This window comes from Clinocottus analis, unplaced genomic scaffold, assembly GCF_023055335.1.
Source record: "Clinocottus analis isolate CAN_PGR_092001 unplaced genomic scaffold, fCliAna1.0.p SCAF_60, whole genome shotgun sequence".
Taxonomy (NCBI): Eukaryota; Metazoa; Chordata; class Actinopteri; order Perciformes; family Cottidae; genus Clinocottus; species Clinocottus analis.
The window spans coordinates 291,717-315,000 of record NW_027176219.1 but is presented as its reverse complement, the minus strand read 5'-3'; the positions used below and the strand labels follow the sequence as shown (position 1 = coordinate 315,000).

Below are 23,284 nucleotides of genomic sequence, written 5' to 3'. Positions count from 1 at the left end.
CTCTTAACCAGTAACACAAAGACTGATGTTTACACATCTGAGCAAAATTTAACATTATACTTGTTTATTAACTCTAAGATTATTCAAATAGCTCTAGTGGTTGCAGAGACACACCCATTTTAGTTTGGGTATGTCATTTTCAAGCAGAAACCTAAAAAGAGGGTCGGTGCTTAAAAGGTTGTTCCCCTTTAAACTGGATTCAAGGAAACATGCTTCATGATTGAGATTTGAATGACAAATACAAGCAAGAGAAATATAATGTGGAACATGTTTTTTTATTATTTTTTTCCCTGTAAAAAAAACAATCAAAACACGTCATTTGGAAGTATCCGTTAACAGTTTGGTTAAGAGCATTACTCAAATACTATATGGCATCTGGCAGATTCTTCACTTTGTTCAATTATTTTAATTCCATTTCTATTCCATTACCGTGCATGTTACCTGTGTCAATAAATAACACCAGATTGACGACTCCACAGCTGGTTTACGACCTAGGCAAACAAAAAACGTCAAATATAATAAACTACAATGATGTCAATGTTTGTATTCGTACAGTTACAGCTTTTGTTATCATGACTTGCTACAGTTAAAAAAACACACACACACACATTTGGTATTTAACCACATAGTTCTTAGACTTACCAGCTCATGATGCAAGTGCAGTGCAACACAGAGCCCAGATTTGTCCTGAATGGTTCAATATTAGCAATGGCCCAATTTTATATGAGCTGTCTGATATTCTGCTTTATCAAACTGATAAAGAATCTGGAAAAAATTCTGAATGTCATAATGCCAAAGTGTTTTTTTTTTCTTCAAGAATTTAGAAGATTGGAGACCAATACAGATCTTCCTTCATCTCTATAGCACAGTTCTAATTCACGTAAGCTTTCTATAACGCCCATTGCTAGGATGCATTACGAACAGCTTTTTTTCTATTATAGTTGAGAGTTTTAATACATTATAATATTAGTTGATATGCATCATAAAACCTGTTAAAATGCATTATAATGTCATTGTAAAGGACTAAAAGTGGACATTGTTTACTTTAAGAAATGCAACTAAAAAAACATTATGCAGGAACACACTTTATAATGTGTCATGATCATTGTTATAAAGCATTAGATAAACGTGGGTTCTTATAACTATGATTATATAGTGCTATAAGCACATTAAAACGCATTATAAGTATGTTTATAATGCATCACAGACATGGGTGTCATAGACAGTGTGGCCAAAAATTCCAGCAGATTCTTCATAAGATCCTAATATAAATATTTATAGTTCCTCTTGTCACATGTAAATCGACAAAATATGAATGTTCTAAAAACAAAACAAAACAAAAATAAAAACAACACTGTGTAACTCCTTTGCTTTGACATAATATTCTTCATGAGATTATCCTAGTATACATATTCATAGTTCTTCTCGTCATGTGAAAATCAACAAATTATGAATGTTCTAAAACAAGACTGTGTAAAACCTTTACTTTAAGCTACAGCAGATGACTTAACAGTGATGTCTCACATAGAGACGCGTCTTAAAATCTGTTCAAGCACTGACACTAATACAGCACTTATGTCACAGTGGCCAGGATTACACTGCATAACATGTATCTAAATACAAAGTAAACTATAGACAAAGTAAAATAAAGCTAAGAAAGGTTATTGCCACTATGACGCACATGCACGTATGTCTCGTCTAAGAAGCTAACAATAAGGCAGCAGATGTATCTAGTGCATCATCATCTATTGCATAATAGAGACAATTATATTTATAGTACAATAACTCTAGATGGCTACTTAATAACATAGTTAGGTCACTCCTAAAAGATAGGATGAACAAATTGATTGTGTCAAGCTAGAATACAGTCACTTTAAATCAAACGTTTAACTAAAGAAGTTATCTCCTGAAAACATATTTTACATTTAACGTAACACACCCAGCTACATTATTAAAGTACTGAAATGAAATATAACGGCCACTTGTACCCTTTATTTGATTATTTGATTTAATTGATTTGATTTGTGTGTTTAGTTTAGTTTGTTTATTTCATTGGATGTCTGTAGGTGTGGGATGCTGCTACTCTGACAAAACAATTTCTCCTTGGAGATTAATAAAGTACTTTTCATTATTTCTATAGCGCATGTCGGACAGGCATAAATGTTTCTTCATAATCAATTCTACATATTGATTATATTGGGTAAATTGCCATTTTTTAACCAATTATCAAATTTCAACGGTTTGTATAATATCTTACGAAAAGTGAGTTTGTTGTTTTTACTGTATTTTCCTCCGAATGTCCAGCAACACAAGCGATCAGTGTGCCTTTGTAAGTCCCTGCAGTGGATGTAACTACCTGGCTAGGTTTCAGAACATGTTGTGGTTTGGGTCAACATAACCATGAAAGTGGCGTCACTTACGCGTGGAACCTACGAGACAAATACACTACAATTGCGTTAAAATAATAATTTGGGTAAAACAACTACGTAACATAAGTACAGAACTTTTGGGTTAAAACAACTACCTAGCTAGTATAAAAATCTACGAAGAGTGTACAAGAACAGCGTGCATATTTACAGTTGGAGATGTATTAGGATATGGTCCTGATGCCTCTATACATTTACAGTAACAGTTATTAGAAAGCCTGTAACATGTTCTCAGATTACCTGCATAACCTGGTTTCTCTGAGTAACCTAGTTACTAAATTGCTGGTTACGAGTATCATGTGATCTTAAGTAATACACTGGCAGTAAACCTACACATGAATTAGGGCCTAAATCTTTTTTTGCCTGGATCTGAGCAGATAGGTCCGGGGAACAGCAGGCAGCTTCCACGCTTCATGTTGCTACTGTACATGGTAGAGATGGACCTAGGGTTTCTTGGCTGTAGATTTGGCCGGTGACTTAGCTGATGCTTTTGAGGGACTGCTTTGGCATTGGGTGACCTTCAGGTGAATAAAGAGGGAGGAGGGTGAGAGGCTGGAGCCATCCAGCTTGAGCAGTCGGATGTGACGGTAACCTGCAGAGAGAAAAGAAAGGACAAACTGAATCGGGCACTGACTGACGAAAAGGCGCCTTGAAGCGCGTCTTCTAGTGTCATTAGTAGGAGGTCTAGTTAGTTGCTATCAGCCAGAGTTATGTGGTCTGTTTGGAGAACAGAGCTAACAGCTATCCTAATTCAGCTAATGGTGCTGACAGCTAACGCAAACACAGCAAGTCTGACAGTTTTTGTTCAGAGGAAGCTTTAAACCAGTGGTTCTCAACTGGTCTGGCTCCAGGACCCACCTTAATGACAAGCTGCGACCCAAATCGAGGAACATTCTCAACATCTCCAATGTATTAAATGAAAAGATGGTACAGTTTGAACCTTAGATAGTATGGAGACAGTAGTGTTACATGCTGTGATTGTGTGTGTGTAGGGGTGTTGAAGGTGCATAACAAAACAATAAGATAAGTAACAGAACCTAAACTAACTCTGCGGCCCAGGTGCATAATAGTAAACGGCCGTGCACGCGCGTGAACGGCAGCACACGTGAACACCCACTAACGTGAAACGGCCGCCCGTGTACACGATCGTGAACGGGTGCGCCCGCGCCTTAACGGCCGCGTGAACAGCCGCGTTAACGTGTTATTATGGTCGCGTACACGTTCGTGCGTGTGTGTGCGTGTGTGTGCGTGTGTGTGCGTGTGTGTGCGTGTGTGTGCGCGCGCGTATGTGCAGGTCACTTTGGTTACAGACCTCAGGATTAACAGCATCACTGACGTTCACATTCTAAGGGTCAACAAATGGTTTTGTAGACACTCAGAACCCAATAATATCAGGTGTCTCACCAACTGTGCTTGTGGATCAATGGTTTGCATCTCTGTCTTAGAAGCAAAGGGTCAGTGGTTCAAACCCCACCTATGGCTGACTTTAATGTCCCAAAAAAAAAAACTTTTTTTTTTCTTCTGTTGCACTGGACACCCTGGCGGGCCGGACCGTGTGTTTGACACTCCTGATTTAGATGATGCAGTTTTCCTTTCAACTTTTCCAATTATACATTTAAACGACAAGGATTTTCAACAGTTCAATTAAATGATTTTGAACTGTAACATTTTTCAGCAGGTATTTTGCCTTTTCTATATTTTCAGTAATTATTTGCTATTTAATTATATATTCATTTATTCCGCTATTTTCAGCTATATTAATATATTCAGCTATTTTCACATATATTCAGCTATTCTTTCATTTTCAAATATATTCAGCTATATTTAGCTAATTTAAGCTATATTCCACTATGTTCAACTATATTCAGCTATTTCTTTCAAATATTTCAGCTATAAGCTTCAGCTTTTTGCATTCCAATGCATTTTCTGCAGGAAATGCTCTTTCTAGTTTTTATTTTGATAAAAAGCTGAATAATTTTAAAATTTTAGAAAATATGAAAAATGTAAAAGCGTAGATTAATAGCTGAAGGTTTTGTCAACATTTCAAATTTTAAATATTGTCTCAAGCTCAACGTATGAAGAAACTGTAAACGTTTGAAGTTGAAGATGATTTGAAGATTTCCTCATTGGGTCCCATTATAAAACAAAAATCATAAAAAGCTTAATAATTTGGAAATTTGAAAAGTCAGAAATATGAAAAGTCATAGCCATCGTGTCCTTAAGTAGCTGAATATTTGAATAATTGAACTTTTTTCTGTAGCTGAAAATATGAAGGAGTAGTTACGGTCCAAAATACGGATGGATGGAGTGCACTTTTTTAGTTCATACATACTGGCACCCTCAAACATTGGTAGCTACTGTCCACTTAAAAGCCAAACCCTACCATCCCCACACGCACCTGTACGTAGACTTGTAAAGGGCAGGGTGAATTGGCCCAGGAAGTCATTGCTTGAGGTGTAGTCATGGTCCTCCACCATAAAGCGAACCAGTGCCAGGTCAGGGACATGGACGGTAAAGTTGAAGGTGCAGTCCCATCGTGGGTTAAAGCCTGCAACAAGAAAATACCTTATAACAGACTTATTCGCACTAAATTGGTGCAATTTTACTTGCTTATGCTAAATCATGCTCATGCAGTAAGTGCTTCACAACCTTGATGTACCCGCAAAGCCTTGTCAGACAAGCTCAAGTACCCCTTTATCTACATCACTTTAAATTGATTTTAAACTGGATGGTATTTGAAACTATCAATTGTATAAAAGTGAATACTGTCAATGTTTAGGTTAGTTTGCATTCCTATGACTACCACTTGGAGTTGTAGACTGATTTAAGTTTTTCAAACATAGTCACATTACAGTTTTTTTCTGTTTTGTATTAGCTACAATATCAACTGTATAACTATCTGAAGCTGTGTAGAAGTTCCTATATGATGCTAATTGCGACATTGGGTCATTTTTCAATAGGGTGGGCATTTACCATTGTTGTCGACATAATGAGTTTTCTTCTTATTGTTGTCTATGGGAACACCGTGTATCTCCACCCACACCTGAGGGTCCACAATTGAGCTGGGTTTGTCCCATTCTGGTTTAGGTAACTGCTGAGCTGAAATGACCTAGAATAACAATAAAATCAGAGTTTTATTTCATTAGATTAGAATGAAGCAAGAAGTAACAGTTCTGACACGTTTTTTGAGTAAACTCTTGTAGTATAGATTTCCTGTATGGCTTGTGTTTGTCTTCAAATGCAGTTAGTTAACTCCCTAGAACCATTGCAGTCAGAAACATCTGGGCCAGTCACGATGATTACATTATCAACTTATTGTATGATGAATGGACTTAACCTTGATAACTTTTTCATTAACATTTTATTGTACAATATATAGACATGATCTTAATGATTTTTACGTTATTGACAATGTTTATGTGATAAAAATATCGTAGAATAATGGAGATGACCTCGATCAGTTATAAACCACATCACATGATGTATGAACATGACGTTAACTTATGTTACCAAATATGGACAGACTTTTATCCTTTTTTATCTTATTGACTTTCCTATTCTTAAATTGATAATAAAACAGTCTTAAAATTATAATAATATAGTTTATCGCGATTATTTCTGGGACAATATTTATACATTGTGTTTATGTTAATTATTTTATGTTATTGTCCAGGCCTAGAAACATCTATTAATCAGCCTTAAACTTCTTCAGTAATTTCTTCTTGAGGAAAATCATGATATTTCTGATGCAAAGTAGTGAAAATAGTTATGGAATCTGCAGTTTCGTCTATTTCGCTAGAGGCTACTCATTTCAGGCAAGCATAGTTCAGGGCATCTTACCCGAACAGTGAGCAGAACAGGTCTGTGTCCAGTACCTCCACCAACGTTCTCCGGGTTGAAGGTGGTGTCGGGCTGGCACATGAATGGGGGCTTCAACACGTACCCACACTGACTGTTCTGCAGGAACCTTCCTTGGTTGAGGTCCATCTGCTCACCAGGTGTCTGAAAATTCAAAGCAACTGGAGAAAACACAACAGTGTTACCAGCATACAACAATCATGTTCTGGGTGTAGGATGTGTGGGGCATGGGTAGCACACAATGAGATGTCTACTAGTAACAACTCTTGTTGACTCTGTCTTCTCTGGCTTCTTTTGTGATTAGAACTACATTAAATAAGTTCTTACCAATTTGACAGCCTGCATTCCACATCTCTTGAGGGTTGTAGTTGGAGGACTGGAGGCGCTGGCCTGATGGGTAAATCCTGCTCAGCTTGTGGCTGTTGTGACGGACAAAGGATATTCCTGGAGGGACAGGGCAAGAAAAGTCCACTTTATTTAGTAATTGTAAGCTAAAGAAAGACTAATTTTGCTTTTGTCCTGGTACCGCCTGAACAAGGTAGAATCAATCGATAACTGTTTGTATCAACCAAATCTTAATAATATGTGGGCAGCATGCAAACTATTTTTCTTAACTTTTTAGGAAGTTCTTCCACCAATATTAAGTGCCTTAAAAGCTGTATTCTCTCCACCGACCATCAGGGGGCGACTCAGGTTACAAAAGAAGTCTATAAAAGTCTTGTATAGAAGTCTATAAAAAAGGACTCTACTTCTCTCTTGATTTATTCTCTATATAATATAATATAAATAGTCCATAATGCAGGATGTGCTTTAGGGAAGGCTCACTGTGAATGACAGGTCATTGCCTCTCCCAGAGCCGTATATGGTGTTCTACAACACTCCTCCGCATTCCAAATATGGTAAGTTCAGTTAATTGGTGGCGAAAAAAAACATTGTTACGGTCGTAATCCAAGACGGCAATGGCAAAATCGCCGAACTCAAGGCTTCAAAACGACAGTGCACAAACCAATGGGTAACACAACAATGTCTATGTCCACTTCTTATATACAGTCTGTGGTATATGCCTGCAAAAAAATAGTAAGTATTGTAGTATTTCTGTGTTTTGTTCAGTGTGTCAACAAAAACGTGCCAGAACACGATTAGCAAAAAGTACTTTTTTTTTTTTTTTAATCCGTTACTTATTCATTCTCTCTTTCAAACTCTCAAACCAGAGTTGGTGATTGTTGTGGTAAAGTGGAAAGACTTTTATTTTGTATCTGTTTGGGTGTTGTGTGTTTGAGGTTAAATGACTGATGACTCTTTGCTTTGAGAAGAGAATAGTAATCATATTTGGTACGTAAGTGAATTATGATAGTTGTCCAAACATTTTTATTGATTTTATTTATCATATATTCACTTTGACGGGTGTCACATAGCATCACTCCAGACAAATGGGGCTATATTAGCGCGTCCACTCTGGAGTCGTGTTTCCATCACTGCTGATCTAAGTAAATTTTATGAGAATTAATGCTGATTGTAATCTTTCCGCGAAAGACAAAAGTGGGGTGTTATTTATCCAGTGCGAAGGAGCTTTACGTTAGTTAAATGCACACATCATACCTGAGTCCTTCACGTGCCTGAGCGCATCACTTTCAGAGAAAGAGGACATGTCATTGGCTGAACTTTTGGCTGCTTGCTCAAAGCTTTTAAAGGGAACACTGCGGGTGTACACCACCAGCTCCGACAGCTCTGGACTCAGCTTAGACACACCTGGCTGTGATGATACACATACATACACACAAAGCTGTCACACTACACACCAAAAAAAAACATGCTTGGGCTATTGCTGCTGCTGCTGGTGTTGGACTTACCTTCTTGTCCTCTGTCTTTCTGCTGGGTTTGCCTTCGGCGTGGCGAGCCTCCTCCTCCTCCGAGGAGCTGAGATCTGAGGAGCTGGACGAATGCTCCGCCACCACGCGTTCCCGTTCCTTCTTCCCCTTTACCAGTATTTTACCCTTAAGATCCTGTACACACAACCAACACATTTACACAAACGATACATAAACAACTTAAAAATTATACTTTATTCGCTTCAAAAACCACACGAACGGCAGCTACAGCCACCATGATTGATACATTAAGATCTCCACTCTTACTATAGTAATACAGCTATTACCAGTGGCGGCCAGCCAATAGAGGGCCACGGGGCCCGGCCCGGCCCCACCCACCTTGAGCCACCCAAAAAAAAAAAAATTGAATATATATATATATATATATATATATATATATATATATATATATATATATATATATATATATATATATATATATATATATAGTATATATATATATATAGTGCGAAGGAGCACTATATATATATATATATATATATTTATATAGTGCTCCTATATATATATATATATATATATATATACATATATATATATATATATATATATATATATATATATATATATATATATATATTCGTGATGCTTCAAAAACCACACGAACGGCGGCTACAGCCACCATGATTGATACTTTAAGATCTCCACTCTTACTATAGTAATACAGCTATTACCAGTGGTGGCCAGCCAATAGAGGGCCACGGGGCCCGGCCCCACCCACCTTGAGCCACCAAAAAAAAAATAAAAAGAATTGAAATATATATATATATATATATAGTATATATAGTATATATATAGTGCGAAGGAGCACTATATATATATATATATATATATATATATATATATATTTATATAGTGCTCCTATATATATATATATATATATATATATATATATATATATATATATATATATATATATATATATTTGTATTAGTTATAAAAATAAAAATAGTAATAAATATTTCGTATTGTAGTATTTTGAGCTATGAAATATACCTGGTAATATTTAGAAAAAATAGGATATCTGCCCAAAATATCTGCTTTTCCTGCTTGTCCTCTCTGCTCATTCACCTCTCTGCTGCTAGTTCACGTCTCTGCTGCAAGTGCACGTCTCTGCTGCTAGTGCACGTCGTGGGGCCAGATCAATTTGGCCCAAAAAAGGCGGGTCTAAGAAGCAGTTCAGCCAATCACTGATCAAAAAAATAAATGAGAGACATGGATGGATGGATAATTTATCCAATTAGCGCCCTAAAAAAGACTTGCGGGAGGGCAAGCCCCAGGTTGGCCCCAGACTGCTTGTCCCTGTCTCTCTCGCTCTCGTCAGGGCAGAAGAGGCGCGCACCGGCCATTTTAACAACAAGACAGTGTCGAGCAGAGTCCACCTGGTCCCAGATAAGCCAAAAAACAACCTTCCATCATTATCTGAACTGCTTCATCAGAACAAAAGCAAGTCATAATCCACCAGCAAGGTAGTTGGGCTGCACGGTGGTGTATTGGCTAACACTGATGCCTCACAGTAAGGGGGTCTGGGGTTTGGATCCTGGTCTGGGCGGGTTTTGGATTCTGGTCTGACAGGTCCTTCTGTGTGGAGTTTGCATGTTCTCCCCGTGACAGCGTGGGTTCTCTCCGGGTTCTCTGGCTTCCTCCCACAGTCCAAAGACATGCTGCATAGGTTAATTGGACTCTAAATTGCCCGTAGGTATGAATGGTTGCCTGTCTATATGTCTGCCCTGTGATGGACTGGCAACTTGTCCAGTGTGTACCCTGCCTTCGCCCCTTGACAGCTGGGATCGGCTCCAGCGCCCCACGACCCTAATGAGTATAAGCAGTTCAGGGTCTCAACCAAGAGAGAGACGCCGCTCACAAGTGCTGCTCAAACGCAACTGGGAGGTCAGATGTTAGAAAGTGTGTCAGAGTGAAGTCCTCATGTAGGAATCTCAATGAGCCGTCAGCTATTTTTAACCAGATCCACATTCTACTGAAAAGTGTCAACAACACTGTCTATCAGGACAAATCATTTGATCATCATTGTGTGGTTCCAAGTGTGTAGGCATAATCGGTCTCAAATTTATTCAGGAATTATTGGGGACGCACAATTACTTTCCACTGTTATGCACTGCACTACTGTCATTTGAAATGCTAACAAACTAACGGCCAGCCACCAGACAGAGATGTTTAAGTTTCACTTTTTGGGGGAGCAGCCATGCCGTTGCCTAACCCTACCCTACAGTGGCAGCCTGTGACAGAACCTTCATCTGGTTATAGAAGTGTCTTCCTTGCCTCTGGAGAAGGCCGGTTGTGAGGATCCAATCCCCTGAGGGGCTCGGTGAGCAGCTTGTCTCCAAGGATGGATCGCAGGTGTCGGGCCATCACCGCCTGCTGCTCCACGGAGCAGTGGTTCTCCAGGGACAGGATCAGAGGGTAGGGAGACACCTGGCAGGGAGGGATGATGACGTCGGGGACAAAAGGAGTTTGCCATAAGGAGGGAAATTATCTATTGAATTTACAGCCGGATTGTCAATTCAGATAAGCTCTTAGATTGCATTGATTTTAGGAATCTTTGTCAACACGATTAGCGGAGTACTCACTTTAAAAGCATATTCATTGATTGTCTCAATGACTTCGACAAAGGACACTTTGGAGGTCAGTGTGTGTCCATGATAGAGGACTGGCTCCCCTTTATCTCCATCCCAACAGTCCAGCTCCACACAGCGGCAGCCATGATTCAAGGCTCTAAGAGAAAAAAAAACATAATTAGGATAATTAGGTTTAATTAGTGAGTACTGGGACTCACTGATTAAATGGATGTCAATGGAGATTATCTATGTTCCCAGGGCCCTAAGTCCCCCGGTTAAATATTCTGCTTCCCCAGGTAAGCAGACAGCCCTTTAACTGAAACAAAGCTTCCATTGTCCTTTTAAAGCGATGGTTCCCAAACTCCACAAGTCAGTGAAGAAGAGGCAGCCAAACAGTATGCAGAGCCTTAAGCATCTCAGGGCAAACAACTTTGTCCCTACAGCTTCCCTTGTCACATTGATGTTGTTGTGTGTTGGTGACGATGTGTCTTCATTTGCTTGTGTTGTGTACATTTGCTTTTTTTTAATCTGCAGTGAGTTAAGCTCTTAGGGCCAAACATAAGATTGGATGAATCAGCTGTCTGATTTGTTGTAGCTGCCTATTTATTTGCTCTACCCAGCTTCGCAAGCTAAAGAGCAAAATAAAGTTCCTTACCGGATGTATGGCTCTGTGCTGCTGTCCCCAGTAAGCTGGTCCTTAGTGAGGTAGGTGTTGTGGGAGGAGGAAATGAAGTAGTGCGCCAGTGGACGTGTCATGTCTTGGTAAACCCTGGCATGTTCTGGGTCGAACGCACAGTTCTCCTTTGACAGCATGTACATCGTGAAACCATTGGGCGTCATGAACTGGTTCTTCTGGGCTGTACTGGGCAAAAGGCACAAACACATTTCAATAAAGGAGAGCAATTATTATACTGTATGCTGAGCAAACTGGTCATCAGAGTGCAGCTTGTAAAATACAGTTATATACAGTGATGTTGCACTTTGAACTTTCACCACCAAAATCAATTCAGATCATCCTTGGTGGACATTTGCTTCTTAAGAAATTCTCTAAAAGGCATTCTCGAGATATTGCATTCCCAGGAATGGCCGTACGGACAACCCGAAAAAATAATGCCTCGAAGGAATAAAAATATATCAGCAAGTCTCTAAACAAGTACCAAATGGTAGATTATTTGTATTGTTTATAATGCCCAGCAAGACGTGGAACATTTATTTGGATTTGTTTTCTTTAGTGGCAACTTAACTCATATAAATCCAATATTCGCTCTTCTAACTCTATTTTGCTCTCTACCAATTTCATGAGAATTTGGTGCCGGACAGGTAGCATCTAAAAGGTTTATCTAAGCCTGTTTTGCTTAACCAGATAGGACGGTAGTTTACAATACATTGTCTCTGAACGTCGTACCCCACTCATTGAGTTCATAGGTGAGGATGAGGCTTTGGGCGTGGATGAGTGAAGCGTCCTCCCCCTGGTCTTTTAAGAAGTCCTTCAGGTCCACGGTGGAAAGTACGCAGCTGTTTGCGGAGTAGTGGATGAACACAGCATCCAGCTCTGGTCTTCGTAACAACTCCCTGCAGAACACCTCAATCTCTCCGTGGTCCAGACGACCGTCGGCTGACTGGTCACATTTCTGTCAGGGGGAACAGAGTCCGACGCAGATGATTGCTCATTGGTTGTTTGTCAAGCTTGTCTTACTTCATCCAAGCGACACAAAGTTAATCAGATATGAGCGTGTGTTTTCCGTGTGTGTGTGTGTGTGTGTGTGTCTTTGTTTGGTGTGCTCCGCTACCTGGAAGAGGCTGCGGGCATACTGGTCACTCAGGTCAATATTGATCATCTGCAGCAGCGTCTGGACCTCGTCGTAGCTCATCTTATCGTCGTTGTTCTGGTCAGCCCGACTCAGGTAAGCATGAATCCAGGTGACACACAAACAAGGTCAAGGAAGCAGCAACATCTGGAACATGTGCAATGTTTGCTGGCGTTTAAGTAATACTTAAATATTCCAATAAGATACTTTGTGTTTGTATTGTGTGCTTTTTTTAGAACATTGCTATTCTCTATTGGATGTCATTTTCAATTAAGTGTACCACTGAAGAAAAAACATGAATATGTATGATGGTTTTGGGCATTTTAGACTGCTACAGAGTCCTAGAACATGGAAATGAGTCAGAATTTTGGTTTTACCGGTTTCTTGTCTCGTAATCAATAGTAAGACAAAAAGTGTTTTATGGATAGATGCTTGAAATAAGTTTGTGGTTAAATTAAGATATATTAATGTTTTTTTCTACAATATAAAATACGCCAGAAAATATTCCAGTTGTGACTTTTCGAAGCTTTTTAGATTCTTACAAAAGGCGGTTGCTAAAAATTGGCTAAATGAGGGTACCAATGTGTTTCTGACAATCACAGGTCTGTCTTTTAGCGTATTGGTGGTTACTGTAAGTCATACAGCTATGGCGTAGTTCCTTTACAGTTAACGTTAGCTATTTACTCCCACCGATTGCATTTGCGCTTACAAAATTATAAAGGTATCAAAAAACTTTATTTTCTGCAATAGTCTCAAATCAAATGTAAGATCCCACTGGCTCTTTGTCACATGCTATGCTAACTTCTTAGTTAGCACTGTACTGTCTCTCCATATATAGAGTAGACTGTTCTACAAATGAACAACAATAAGGATATTGGTCGAGTTTCTCCTTCTGGGTCATGTTGTCCACTCTCTCCTGCAGGGTCCGGATGCCGCGTGCCCAATGCTGAGCCTCCTCCGGGCTCTGGCAAAGGAGGTCCAGGCTCTTGCGGGGCCCTTTGAAGACCACCGTCAAACACCGCTGCTCGGGGACGGAGCCAACCATCTGCCGCAACATCTCTGACTGGCAGCCCTCGCGGACGCACTCCACCTCCGTGATGGAGACTGAGGATGTGTGAGGGGGAACGGAGGGAAAGAGCAAGAAAAAACAAGTAAAGAAAGAGCAAGAATTGGCTAGTTAATTAACCATCAACCAGTATTACGCACTATCGATGGATTATGGCTTATGGAAAATTCCTTTAGGCCTTTCCTTTTAATTTCTCACCTTTCTGTGTATCTTACACACCGTGATAAAAACATTGTAAAGGACGTATAGGGCCACAATTCTGTGTATCATCACGCAAATAAGTCCACTACTTTCACACAACCGATGATTATCCACATATTAAAACACTTTTATATTTACCTCTCTGACAAGTGGCTTTTTGCTGACTCTGACATCACTGGAGGAGAACTAATGAGACCAAAGTGAACCTTCCCCAGTCACAAGCATCTTCATGCTTGAATAAATGCATCACACAATCACAGCTCTGGCTTTTGATCTTTTCCATTCATGACATTCACTTAAGACTCTAACTCATATTTTGTGATACAAATTAGAAGTCCACTTGAAGTACAGTACCTAAAGTAACAGTACTTTAAGGGTAATAGTAAGACACCAAGGCAGCTCACAACAGTTCGCTTTCTCTTTCATGCTGTTATTCTCTGTGCGTGGTGTATTTAAGGTGGTCATTTTGAGTCACTAAAACACACAAAGATATTATTTATTAATCAGGATTATATTGACCAAAGCCGGGCCGTGCATTTCCTACCTCCACCTTCAATGTGTCTCTGCAGCTGAAAAACCTAATCATTCTATCAGCTGCTTAACAACGTGCGCTCAAGGCTGAAGGCAGAGCAACAGACGAAGACATTATCTGTGCAATGAGAAAATAATCTGATAGGGAAAAAAAGATTATAACACATGTAGTGTATTTGTGAAAAACAATTAAATTATAAAATAGCTATAACTTTGTGATTATGTTTAGACCAGCAGTGAAGACTTAGAAGGCCCTGACGGCCCACCACTAGTATTGACACACACACACACACGCATCTGAGCAGCATGCTCAGAAAAGATAATAATATATTGACTTTTCTTTAACTAACACTTTAATTCAATAGATTTACAGTTGGTTTTCTGTATTTATATCTTGCTAATGTTAGTCACGCCACTTCTGCGCTCAAGTTGGATTTCAGTTTCACACACTTATTTGACTGCATGTCAACAGAAGAATCATGGCTCCTTGACCTGTTGGCTGTTCTTGTAAACATCAGCTTGTATTCTGCAAAATGAATGTGTATGGAGGCAGCGGCTTGGCTGCTAACAGCACTGTTGATTCTAGTTCTATACTAAATGTGGACATTAGTGAAGAGGTGAGCTGTCTGTTACACGCACACACACACGCACACACACACACACACACACACACACACACACACACACACACACACACACACACACACACACACACACGCTCACATCGAGGTTTCCCTCACAAGCGGGGGCCGTGTGTGTGTCATTCTTCAACCTGTTGGTTCATCCACACCGCACTCATTTTGGGCCCAGATGCATACTTTTACATTCACACCCCACTGTCTCGTGGATTTGAATAAACAAAGTGAAACCTCACAGTTGCCCCCACCATGTCAGCTAGTGTTTGCCGAATCTCTATTTGCCCACGGTTTCACTTGAAACTACACCAAACTACAGTAACAGCCTTATGCACTGTCTACGTGACAACACACAGAGAAAGAGGGACTTGTGCTCAAAATACATCTCATGCTGTTCCTATGATCTCTTCAAAATGCAATTTAATTATTTAAGTCTGTTATAGTATTAAAGTGGTTATAAAGCAAAAAATAACAACATGTTTTCCATTTTCTAAATACTTGATACTTCTTTCAAAAGAATCTCTCTTAGGTGCATCAGATGTACTTCATCTTAACAAACTACTGTACTCGACCACCCAGTCAAGTTACAGCAAAAAAAACAACATTGGATCTAAAACAAGCGGAATTAATTAACGGGTGCGGCCGACAATCTTCCACTTTTTTGCTAACCTACGTGTTGAGTCCAAGTAATTCTGCTTGGGATGTGTTTTTTTAGAAGGAGGTACAATTCAGCTAAAAACAAGAAATGAACAAGCAGACTTTGCGCCTGTGTTCGGAGACAGAAGCCACGCTTGTATTTAGAAGATCCAAGTGAATTGATATAGAAGGGTGTCACCTAAACCTGCAGGCCAAACATACGCCCTGCCACATCACAAGCATTTCTAGTCTTGTGGCAATTAGAGGCTTTTGCCCTGCAACTTGGTAGTTGAGTCTTATGTAACTATATAGAGCCAGACCACAGGATCCACGGCTCACCCCCACCACCATGTAATGTCCTATAATCTCCCCGTTTGAACTGCAGTAGCGCCGGCTGCCATTTGCAAGGCTGAAAATAGTTGAGCTCTGTAATCAGGGCCCCATGTGTGACCCTCAGACGGTGGAGACGAGCATGGAGTAGCAGAAAGTGGCATTTTGAGCGAACACAAATAGAAACTGTGTGGCCATGTTTTACCTGGCATGCCCAGCACTAGGCTCTTCTGGCACAGGAAAGACCGGCTTGTTTACAATTATGCAGTGGCAAAAAAAAATGTAAATAAATTATAAAATAGCTATAACTATAACTATGTGATTCTGTTTAGGCCAGACGGCCCACCACTGCAATTATGACTTGGAGATGGTTCCTTACCTCTTGGGTGGGGTTGGTTGGCTCAAACTATTTTGCCATCAACGTTAGCGTGTACATGCGGGTGGCTTTTTTAAATGAGCGGGAAGCTCATACACCTTTCCCATTACTAGTACACGAGCAGCCACAAAAAATGTTACAGCGGTATACTTAAAAAAAATATCTGCTACTTATTCAGTCTCTTTTAAACTCTCAACCCAGAGTTGCCGATTGTTGGAACAGTGGAAAGACCAACACAAACAATTTGGTGGAGTTTGATTCAATGTGATCAAGTTCGAAGTGTATTTTATAACAAAACGCAGGCAGGGTTACTGGCAATAGGAAAAGGTTGATTGGGCTTTCCTGTGTTCATAAAACCTGCATATACATCTTAATTATGGTTGGAAAAGGTAAATGTAAACTGCACACCAGCATCCCTTCCCAAAGGACTAAAACAACGCAAACAATTGTGGGCACAAGCTGTGTGAAACTGAGCTCGTCAGCCGATTCAGCAATCAAGTTATAAACTGGAACTACTTTCTGGCCTCAAGATTACTCATTCAAACTAATTTCACCATTTTACCTTTTGAATTGGATCCATTTGCTTTATGCTGACATGTTAAATTTAACTTTAACAAAGCACTCCATTAATTCTAACATAGCTTTAATTAAATTATTGAACGATGGACTTTTTTTAAAATAGTCAAACTCGATAAAGTAGAAACATTGACATTTATTTACAATGACTGCGATGTTAAATTCCAGTGCATCAATACATTTATTCTGATTGATGTAAAAGAACGCTCACACTTACAAGATTGCTGCTCTTTGGCCCAGCTGGAGGTTTTGTGGGACTGGCACCAGACAGTGACGCCGTCCCCCAGCAGCTTCAGAGTTCGTCGCTTCTGCCAGCGAGGTGAGCGGACCTTCACATGTGATGAATGAATCTATTAAATCTCATCGAGTGATTACTGACAATCAGTCATATTCAGATTAGAAAGAGCATTACCTTTACCATACTGGAACCCTGCAACATCTGCTTCACATCTTCATCCTCCTGCACTCCTAGAAAGCAAACAGACATCAAGATAGTTGAAGAAAGACAGCTGTGATATTTTGAAAACTTGACTAGTTTTGGTGCAAGGATAGCAGTGAGTATGCACAGAATCCTTATAACTCAGTTGCACTGGAAGCAGAATGGAAGGGTCAGGAGAGGAAAGGGAGGATGAAAAAAGAAAATGGAAGGCTAGCGCATAGTTAGAATTCAAAGTTAGGGTATATATACATCTGTTGAACCGCAAAAGCTCATATGGAAGCTCTGTAATTCATTTTGGTGCGGTTAGAGATGAGATGGTATGGACGGAAACATAGAAAAAGACAGAAAGATATGAGGAGGAGTAAGACATACAAGATATGAGGAGGAGTAAGACATACAAGAAAAGGTTGTATGTTGATGGGACAGAGGAGAGGACGTACAAATTCCAATTAGCTGAGTGCTTCTGGCCTGTTATGAAAGCAATATCCTGTGACACATTTCACGTAGACAACTCCTTTTAACCAACACAACTCTTAGTTTCAGCAACTGTTCTTTGCTTCACATATTTCAAACATATAAATATGTTGCAGAAGATACTAAATAATTTTAATTCAGGAATTTTGATTTGGAGATACAGATGTTTAAGGTCCGGAGCTTGACTACGGCAGTATTGGCAAAACCTCCAATGAGCTGAACCCTGCTTTCATTATTACATTCTCACAACAACTTCTTCACATAACAAGAGACAATTGAAGAAGTGGAGTCTCTACTCTCAGATAAATAATGTCAGGTCTTGGTGCTGAAATCAGAGACACATATTTACATGAGGGAATAATGGTCATGTGATCAAGTGTACATGCAAAATAACAGTATAGTCTCTTCCTGGATTGTGATACAGACTCCTGCCAACTGCTATAAGACTTTATAATAAATCACCTCTGGCCAGATCATCCTTCGATTGACCTTACTGTATATAGTTCTACTTCACTGTATATACTTTATTTACAAGTTATATATGCTGTATATTTTCAATTTTCCGTTTTCTGTCTTATTTCGTTTTCTTCAACGTAATATGTTCTGCTCTGCTATTTTATTGTATGATATGTATATATATATATATATATATATATATATATATATATATATATATATATATATATATATACACACATATAAAGTATTTTCCACACTCAATATTTGTTTACTCTGTAACTTTGCTTTCTGCTGCCACAAACAAACCAGAAAAACTAATCAGAGCTTAACATCCGCATGTCATGTCTGACTTATAAAAATGACAAATTTAAATGTTCTTTGTCTGTTTGAATGAATGCAGCTGCAGTTAAATCTTCCTTTGTATACAATCAGACTGACTGTGCAACATCTGTTCACCCACATCCAGATGATGACTGGTCTCTAGGATTATACGGTGGCTGTCTTGTATTGGATTAGCAGAAGGGAGCTCAGGAGGAAGTGATGCAAAGTGTACGATGCGAAAGGTCTTGTGATAATCCATAAATCGGCATGAATCAGATTTAAATGATAAATATCGTCCAAGTACATTCAACTGATTTAGACCAGGAAAAGGCTGAATCAAAATCAAGTGCATTTTATACATTTTCATTTTAGGAAATTGGTTTGTCCGTTCTGGGTTACTGTCAAAAAAGGGCAGTGCAACAATTATGAATATTTTATCATATATAAATTGTTTTAATGCAATTAAAAATGTTTTCAAGATTTTGTGCAATTTACTTTTACTGTTTTCTTGCTGAGAGTTAGACAAGAAGATTAATATTGCGCTCATGTTTGTCTATTAAGAATAGAGCTACAATTCTATTAGCTTAGTTTAGCAAAGAAAAATATGCTTTAGCATTTATAATAAATGTACAACATTACATATGTTACCACTGCACTTTTTTATTTGTATTAATCATATTTTGTAAGCCTATTTCGGGCAGTGGAGTAAGCTCAAAACACAACAAACAACACTTCTAAAGCACACAAATTAACATTACATCTTGTTTGTTTATCCCCTACACATACGGAAATGTACAACAGCAACTTGTGGTTTTACAGTGAGTTTCATGCTGGACCTGTTTCAAGCAAACAGTGGTTTTAGAGCGTTTACAGTGGGTATGGACCCCAGGATTGGCTGTACGAGCACAATGTGGAGTGGCAGAGATAGCAACAAAGTACAGCGGAGCTCGGAACTGGCCTAGTTAACCCTATTGCTAGCATTGAATGTATATTTTGCTCTCCTGGAGGCCCACTTAGAGCCGAGCGATCTAATCAGTGACCATCCGGTAATTGTAGTGAACAGTAGCATGTGTGGAATGTAACTTATCTTATCTCAAATGGGCCTGCCCGGGCTGCCGGGACCTGTTTTCATACACCAGAATAATGTTATAACTTCTACTAAGATGACTAAGTCCACGGCAAAAAGGTGTCTGTAAAAAGTCTCCTTCACAGATACTGCTGAGTCTGATGCTGAGTCAGCAGCTAAAACAGAGTCAGCAGCTAAAACAGAAGCCTCACTGTGGTTTGGGAAGGTCCGCGTTGCTTCACCCACAAAGACGTCTTATACTGGAAAAATACACGGCAGCATGCACACATATACACGCACGCACACACACACAAACACACACACACAGACACACACACATACACACACTACTCTTTGTACAACCTACTGTAAATGAGGACAGCACGATTGCAGCAGTGGTTCAGTGGACGTGCGTATGTGTCACCACACAGATAGAAGGTACCCCCCCCACACACATGCACGCACACGCACACACACACACACACACACACACACACACACACATACACACACTACTCTGTGTACAGCAGCAATCTACTGTAAATGAGGACAGCGTGATTGCAGCAGTGGTTCAGTGGACGTGCGTATGTCAGATAGAAGGTACCCCCACACACATGCACGCACACGCACACGCGCGCGCACACACACGCGCACACACACACACACACACACACACACACAGGGCTGTGTGTGTGTGTACCGTCTGGTCATGTCACCCAAACAGAGCTGTCCGTTATTTATATTTTTACGATTCATCCCTCCCACTTAGTCGACTGCAAAAAGCGAGAAGGCTCGCGTATGAATTTTAGGCCAAAGTGGAGAATAAACAAATGCACCTGGCGCCGTAAAACAGAGCTAGAGGAAAGCCTACAACAGCCTGCCCCTGTTAGTGGAGGCCAGTTGTGAGATGTCTATATCTGTAGATGCTGCTGCTGCTTTATAAACAGCACTAGATTGCTTTTCTCTGACATTTAGGGGCTCAGCGGTGCTGCTGCTGTTGGCGGAGTTTCTGCAGGCAGACAGGCCAAACTATGACGGCTGTATTAAAGGATCACAGCATGAGGACACGCGGCAGAACATACGCCGTGGCACCTCTGACCAGAGCAGGGGACAAGGTTTCTTTCTCACAGGGCTTGTGGATCTACAAAGGACAGTCAACCCAAATTACAAAAAAAGTTTTTCTCATTTTCCCCTTTGGTATTGAGCCATGTCTGGAATTTGATTGTTGAAAGTTATACTTTACATTATTTCCAGATCGATAATCCATAAAGCACATTGATTTCATTGCAGGACAATTACTATAAAATAGTCATAATCAAAATACATGGATGGATGGATGGATGGATGGATAGATGGATGGAAGGAAAGAAAGAAAGAAAAATAGATAGATAGATAGATAGATAGATAGATAGATAGATAGATAGAAAGATAGAAAGATAGATAGATAGATAGATAGATAGATAGATAGATAGATAATTATTATTATTGATGCTGTCTAAGGGCAAAGCCACACATCAAAGATGAAGAGATATTTATGAATAAATAAAAATAATCCCACTTCATTTATGAATCTAGAGAAATGTTTCTGTTTCCTGATTATATGAGTACTTGATTTATTAACGGCATTTATTAATGGATATTTACCTTATAAAGTAAAGGTTTTAATTGCATTTAAATTGCTAAATAGTTCTTTCATGTTAAGTGTTGACATAATAATAAGAAATGTAGACATTAGTCCATTGAATATATTTATCAACCGGAACAGGGATCGTAAATAAGTAACACATAGTGACACACAAACACACACTAATATGTAAAACAAATATGTATGTTTTGTTATGCCGCCATATATGTTTTGTTGCTTTGTCTTCATCCAGATTCTCTGCTGCTGTGACCCGGTACATGGGATAAATACCCATTCACAAGTATTGCTGTAAAAAAAAATGACTCAAGTAAAACTCTTAAAGTTTAGCATCAAAACAAAAATGAAGTATAATTACTCACACTTGTTCAAACATGCTGCTGGCAGTTCAATCAATAAAAACACATCTTCAGTTATTAATAAGCTGCACATGTTGTACGTTATTTCGTTCCTGGCTCGGGCATTTGGCAATCTATAAGGCTGTGGTTTGGACCAACGTCTTCAGGGCAACCAGAGCTTTCCAGCGCAGTTTGTCGCGAGCAAATCAAAGCATTTTTTTGGGGGGGCTTAAAAGGTGCGCGGGGGGAATTTAAGCAAAAAATATTACCCAGCACGCTCCAGTCCGAGCATCTTAAGGACTAAAGCTTATAAATCTTCCATTTTTGAAGTAAATGACACAGTTTTTTTCAGATAAAGACAAATTGAGACAGAGTAACATGGTATTTTAGAACCTGGACAACAGTATTTGGTCGCTGAGCGGGCATCCAGGTCCAGAATATTAACAGTTTGCTGCTCCCGAATTAAAGATTGGATGTGGACAGACGCGGAGGTGCACACTCACGCACAAGAGCGAATAACGGTACAGAGAGCATCTGTAACATTTTTAACACAAACAACACTCACCCAGGTTCCTCAGGGGATCGATGGCCTTTGACTCGGACGTCAGGTCTCCGTTCTTCCCCGTCGGGGCTTCTTTCTTTCTGTTGCCCAGCATTTTGTCTCCCCTCCTCTCTGTCTGTCAGGGGTCCTGTGCTGTTCCTCACACGGTGCAACGGTTTGGCTGAACGGAGATCCCGCAGGAGGAAGACCAGAGCAGATCCTCGACGCTACGCGCGCTGCACCTCATGCTTTTATCCTGGAGGAGTCCTGGAGGAGTCCGGCCAAACCGTTCTCCCTGCTGATGTCACCGACATGGATTTATAAACATAGAGCTGCGTGAACCACACAGGCGTCAAGGGAACCACGACAGTTAAGAGCTTCCTGAGAAGAAATCTCAAAATAAGAGCGGGACTGGTCTCGTAAAAATAGGACGGGAGTCTGAGTTTAGTACCTTGACGAGAACAATATATGATAACAAATAAAACATAATCGTATCAAATGTCTGAAGTGTGTTGTGTTATCATTGTTTTGTAAATAATATTGGGATCTAATGGAAACCTCACTGCTGTGCTACGAGTGGGCTTTATATAATAATATAATCCAAAACAATGTATTATCATTGTCCAACAAAGTGGTAGCACTGCGGGCCTCTGGATAATTGTCATTTGAATATACAGTATTACATACTGTATTATAAATCAAGCCTGGGCAAAGAAGGCACCGTCAAATAAGATAAAACACAATACTACATTCAAAACGTAATTTTGTTACATTTTGTTTTCCTTTTATTTTCACCGTTTTCATTCGATTGCGTCATCATATGAAAGCGGGTCATTGTCACCAATATAGCAATTTGTTATGCTTTTGTTTTGACGGCAAAACTTTCAGCACTTCCGGGTTTTCCAGTTGTGCGTCTAGCAGCTTTTACGGAATTGTAAACGGATTATACACTGATAAGAGATGCTCAAAGTGTTTATAGTGAAACAGCTTCATCCTCTCGGTCTGCTGTTCTCTCATTTGGTTCTAACCACCAGCAATCACTGGAAATAGCTCCTCTAATTATGGCCGCGGTTATTGGGGCAGTGGTAACCGCGTAATA

At 39.7% G+C, this 23,284-nt stretch overlaps 1 protein-coding gene across 2 annotated transcripts; it reads right to left on the bottom strand.

Annotated features, from left to right (window-relative positions):
• Positions 1-290: 290 nt before the first annotated feature.
• LOC137804748 (1-phosphatidylinositol 4,5-bisphosphate phosphodiesterase delta-3-A-like) lies at positions 291-22,536 on the bottom strand. 2 transcript variants are annotated; one of them, XM_068604093.1, is made up of 16 exons: positions 22,210-22,536; positions 17,318-17,373; positions 17,123-17,234; positions 13,430-13,658; positions 12,537-12,666; positions 12,152-12,377; positions 11,402-11,603; positions 10,759-10,903; positions 10,451-10,603; positions 8,135-8,287; positions 7,884-8,037; positions 6,612-6,728; positions 6,267-6,445; positions 5,400-5,535; positions 4,825-4,974; positions 291-3,018 (listed from the first exon to the last, which is right to left on the bottom strand). In XM_068604093.1, exons 1-16 carry the CDS (start codon positions 22,298-22,300, stop codon positions 2,870-2,872), a joined length of 2,382 nt encoding a protein of 793 aa, XP_068460194.1. In that variant the 5' UTR covers positions 22,301-22,536; the 3' UTR covers positions 291-2,869. The 2 variants fall into 2 exon arrangements, with proteins under 2 accessions (XP_068460194.1, XP_068460195.1); XM_068604094.1 differs by lacking the exon at positions 22,210-22,536 and adding an exon at positions 19,877-19,994.
• Between the last annotated feature and the right edge of the window lie 748 nt (positions 22,537-23,284).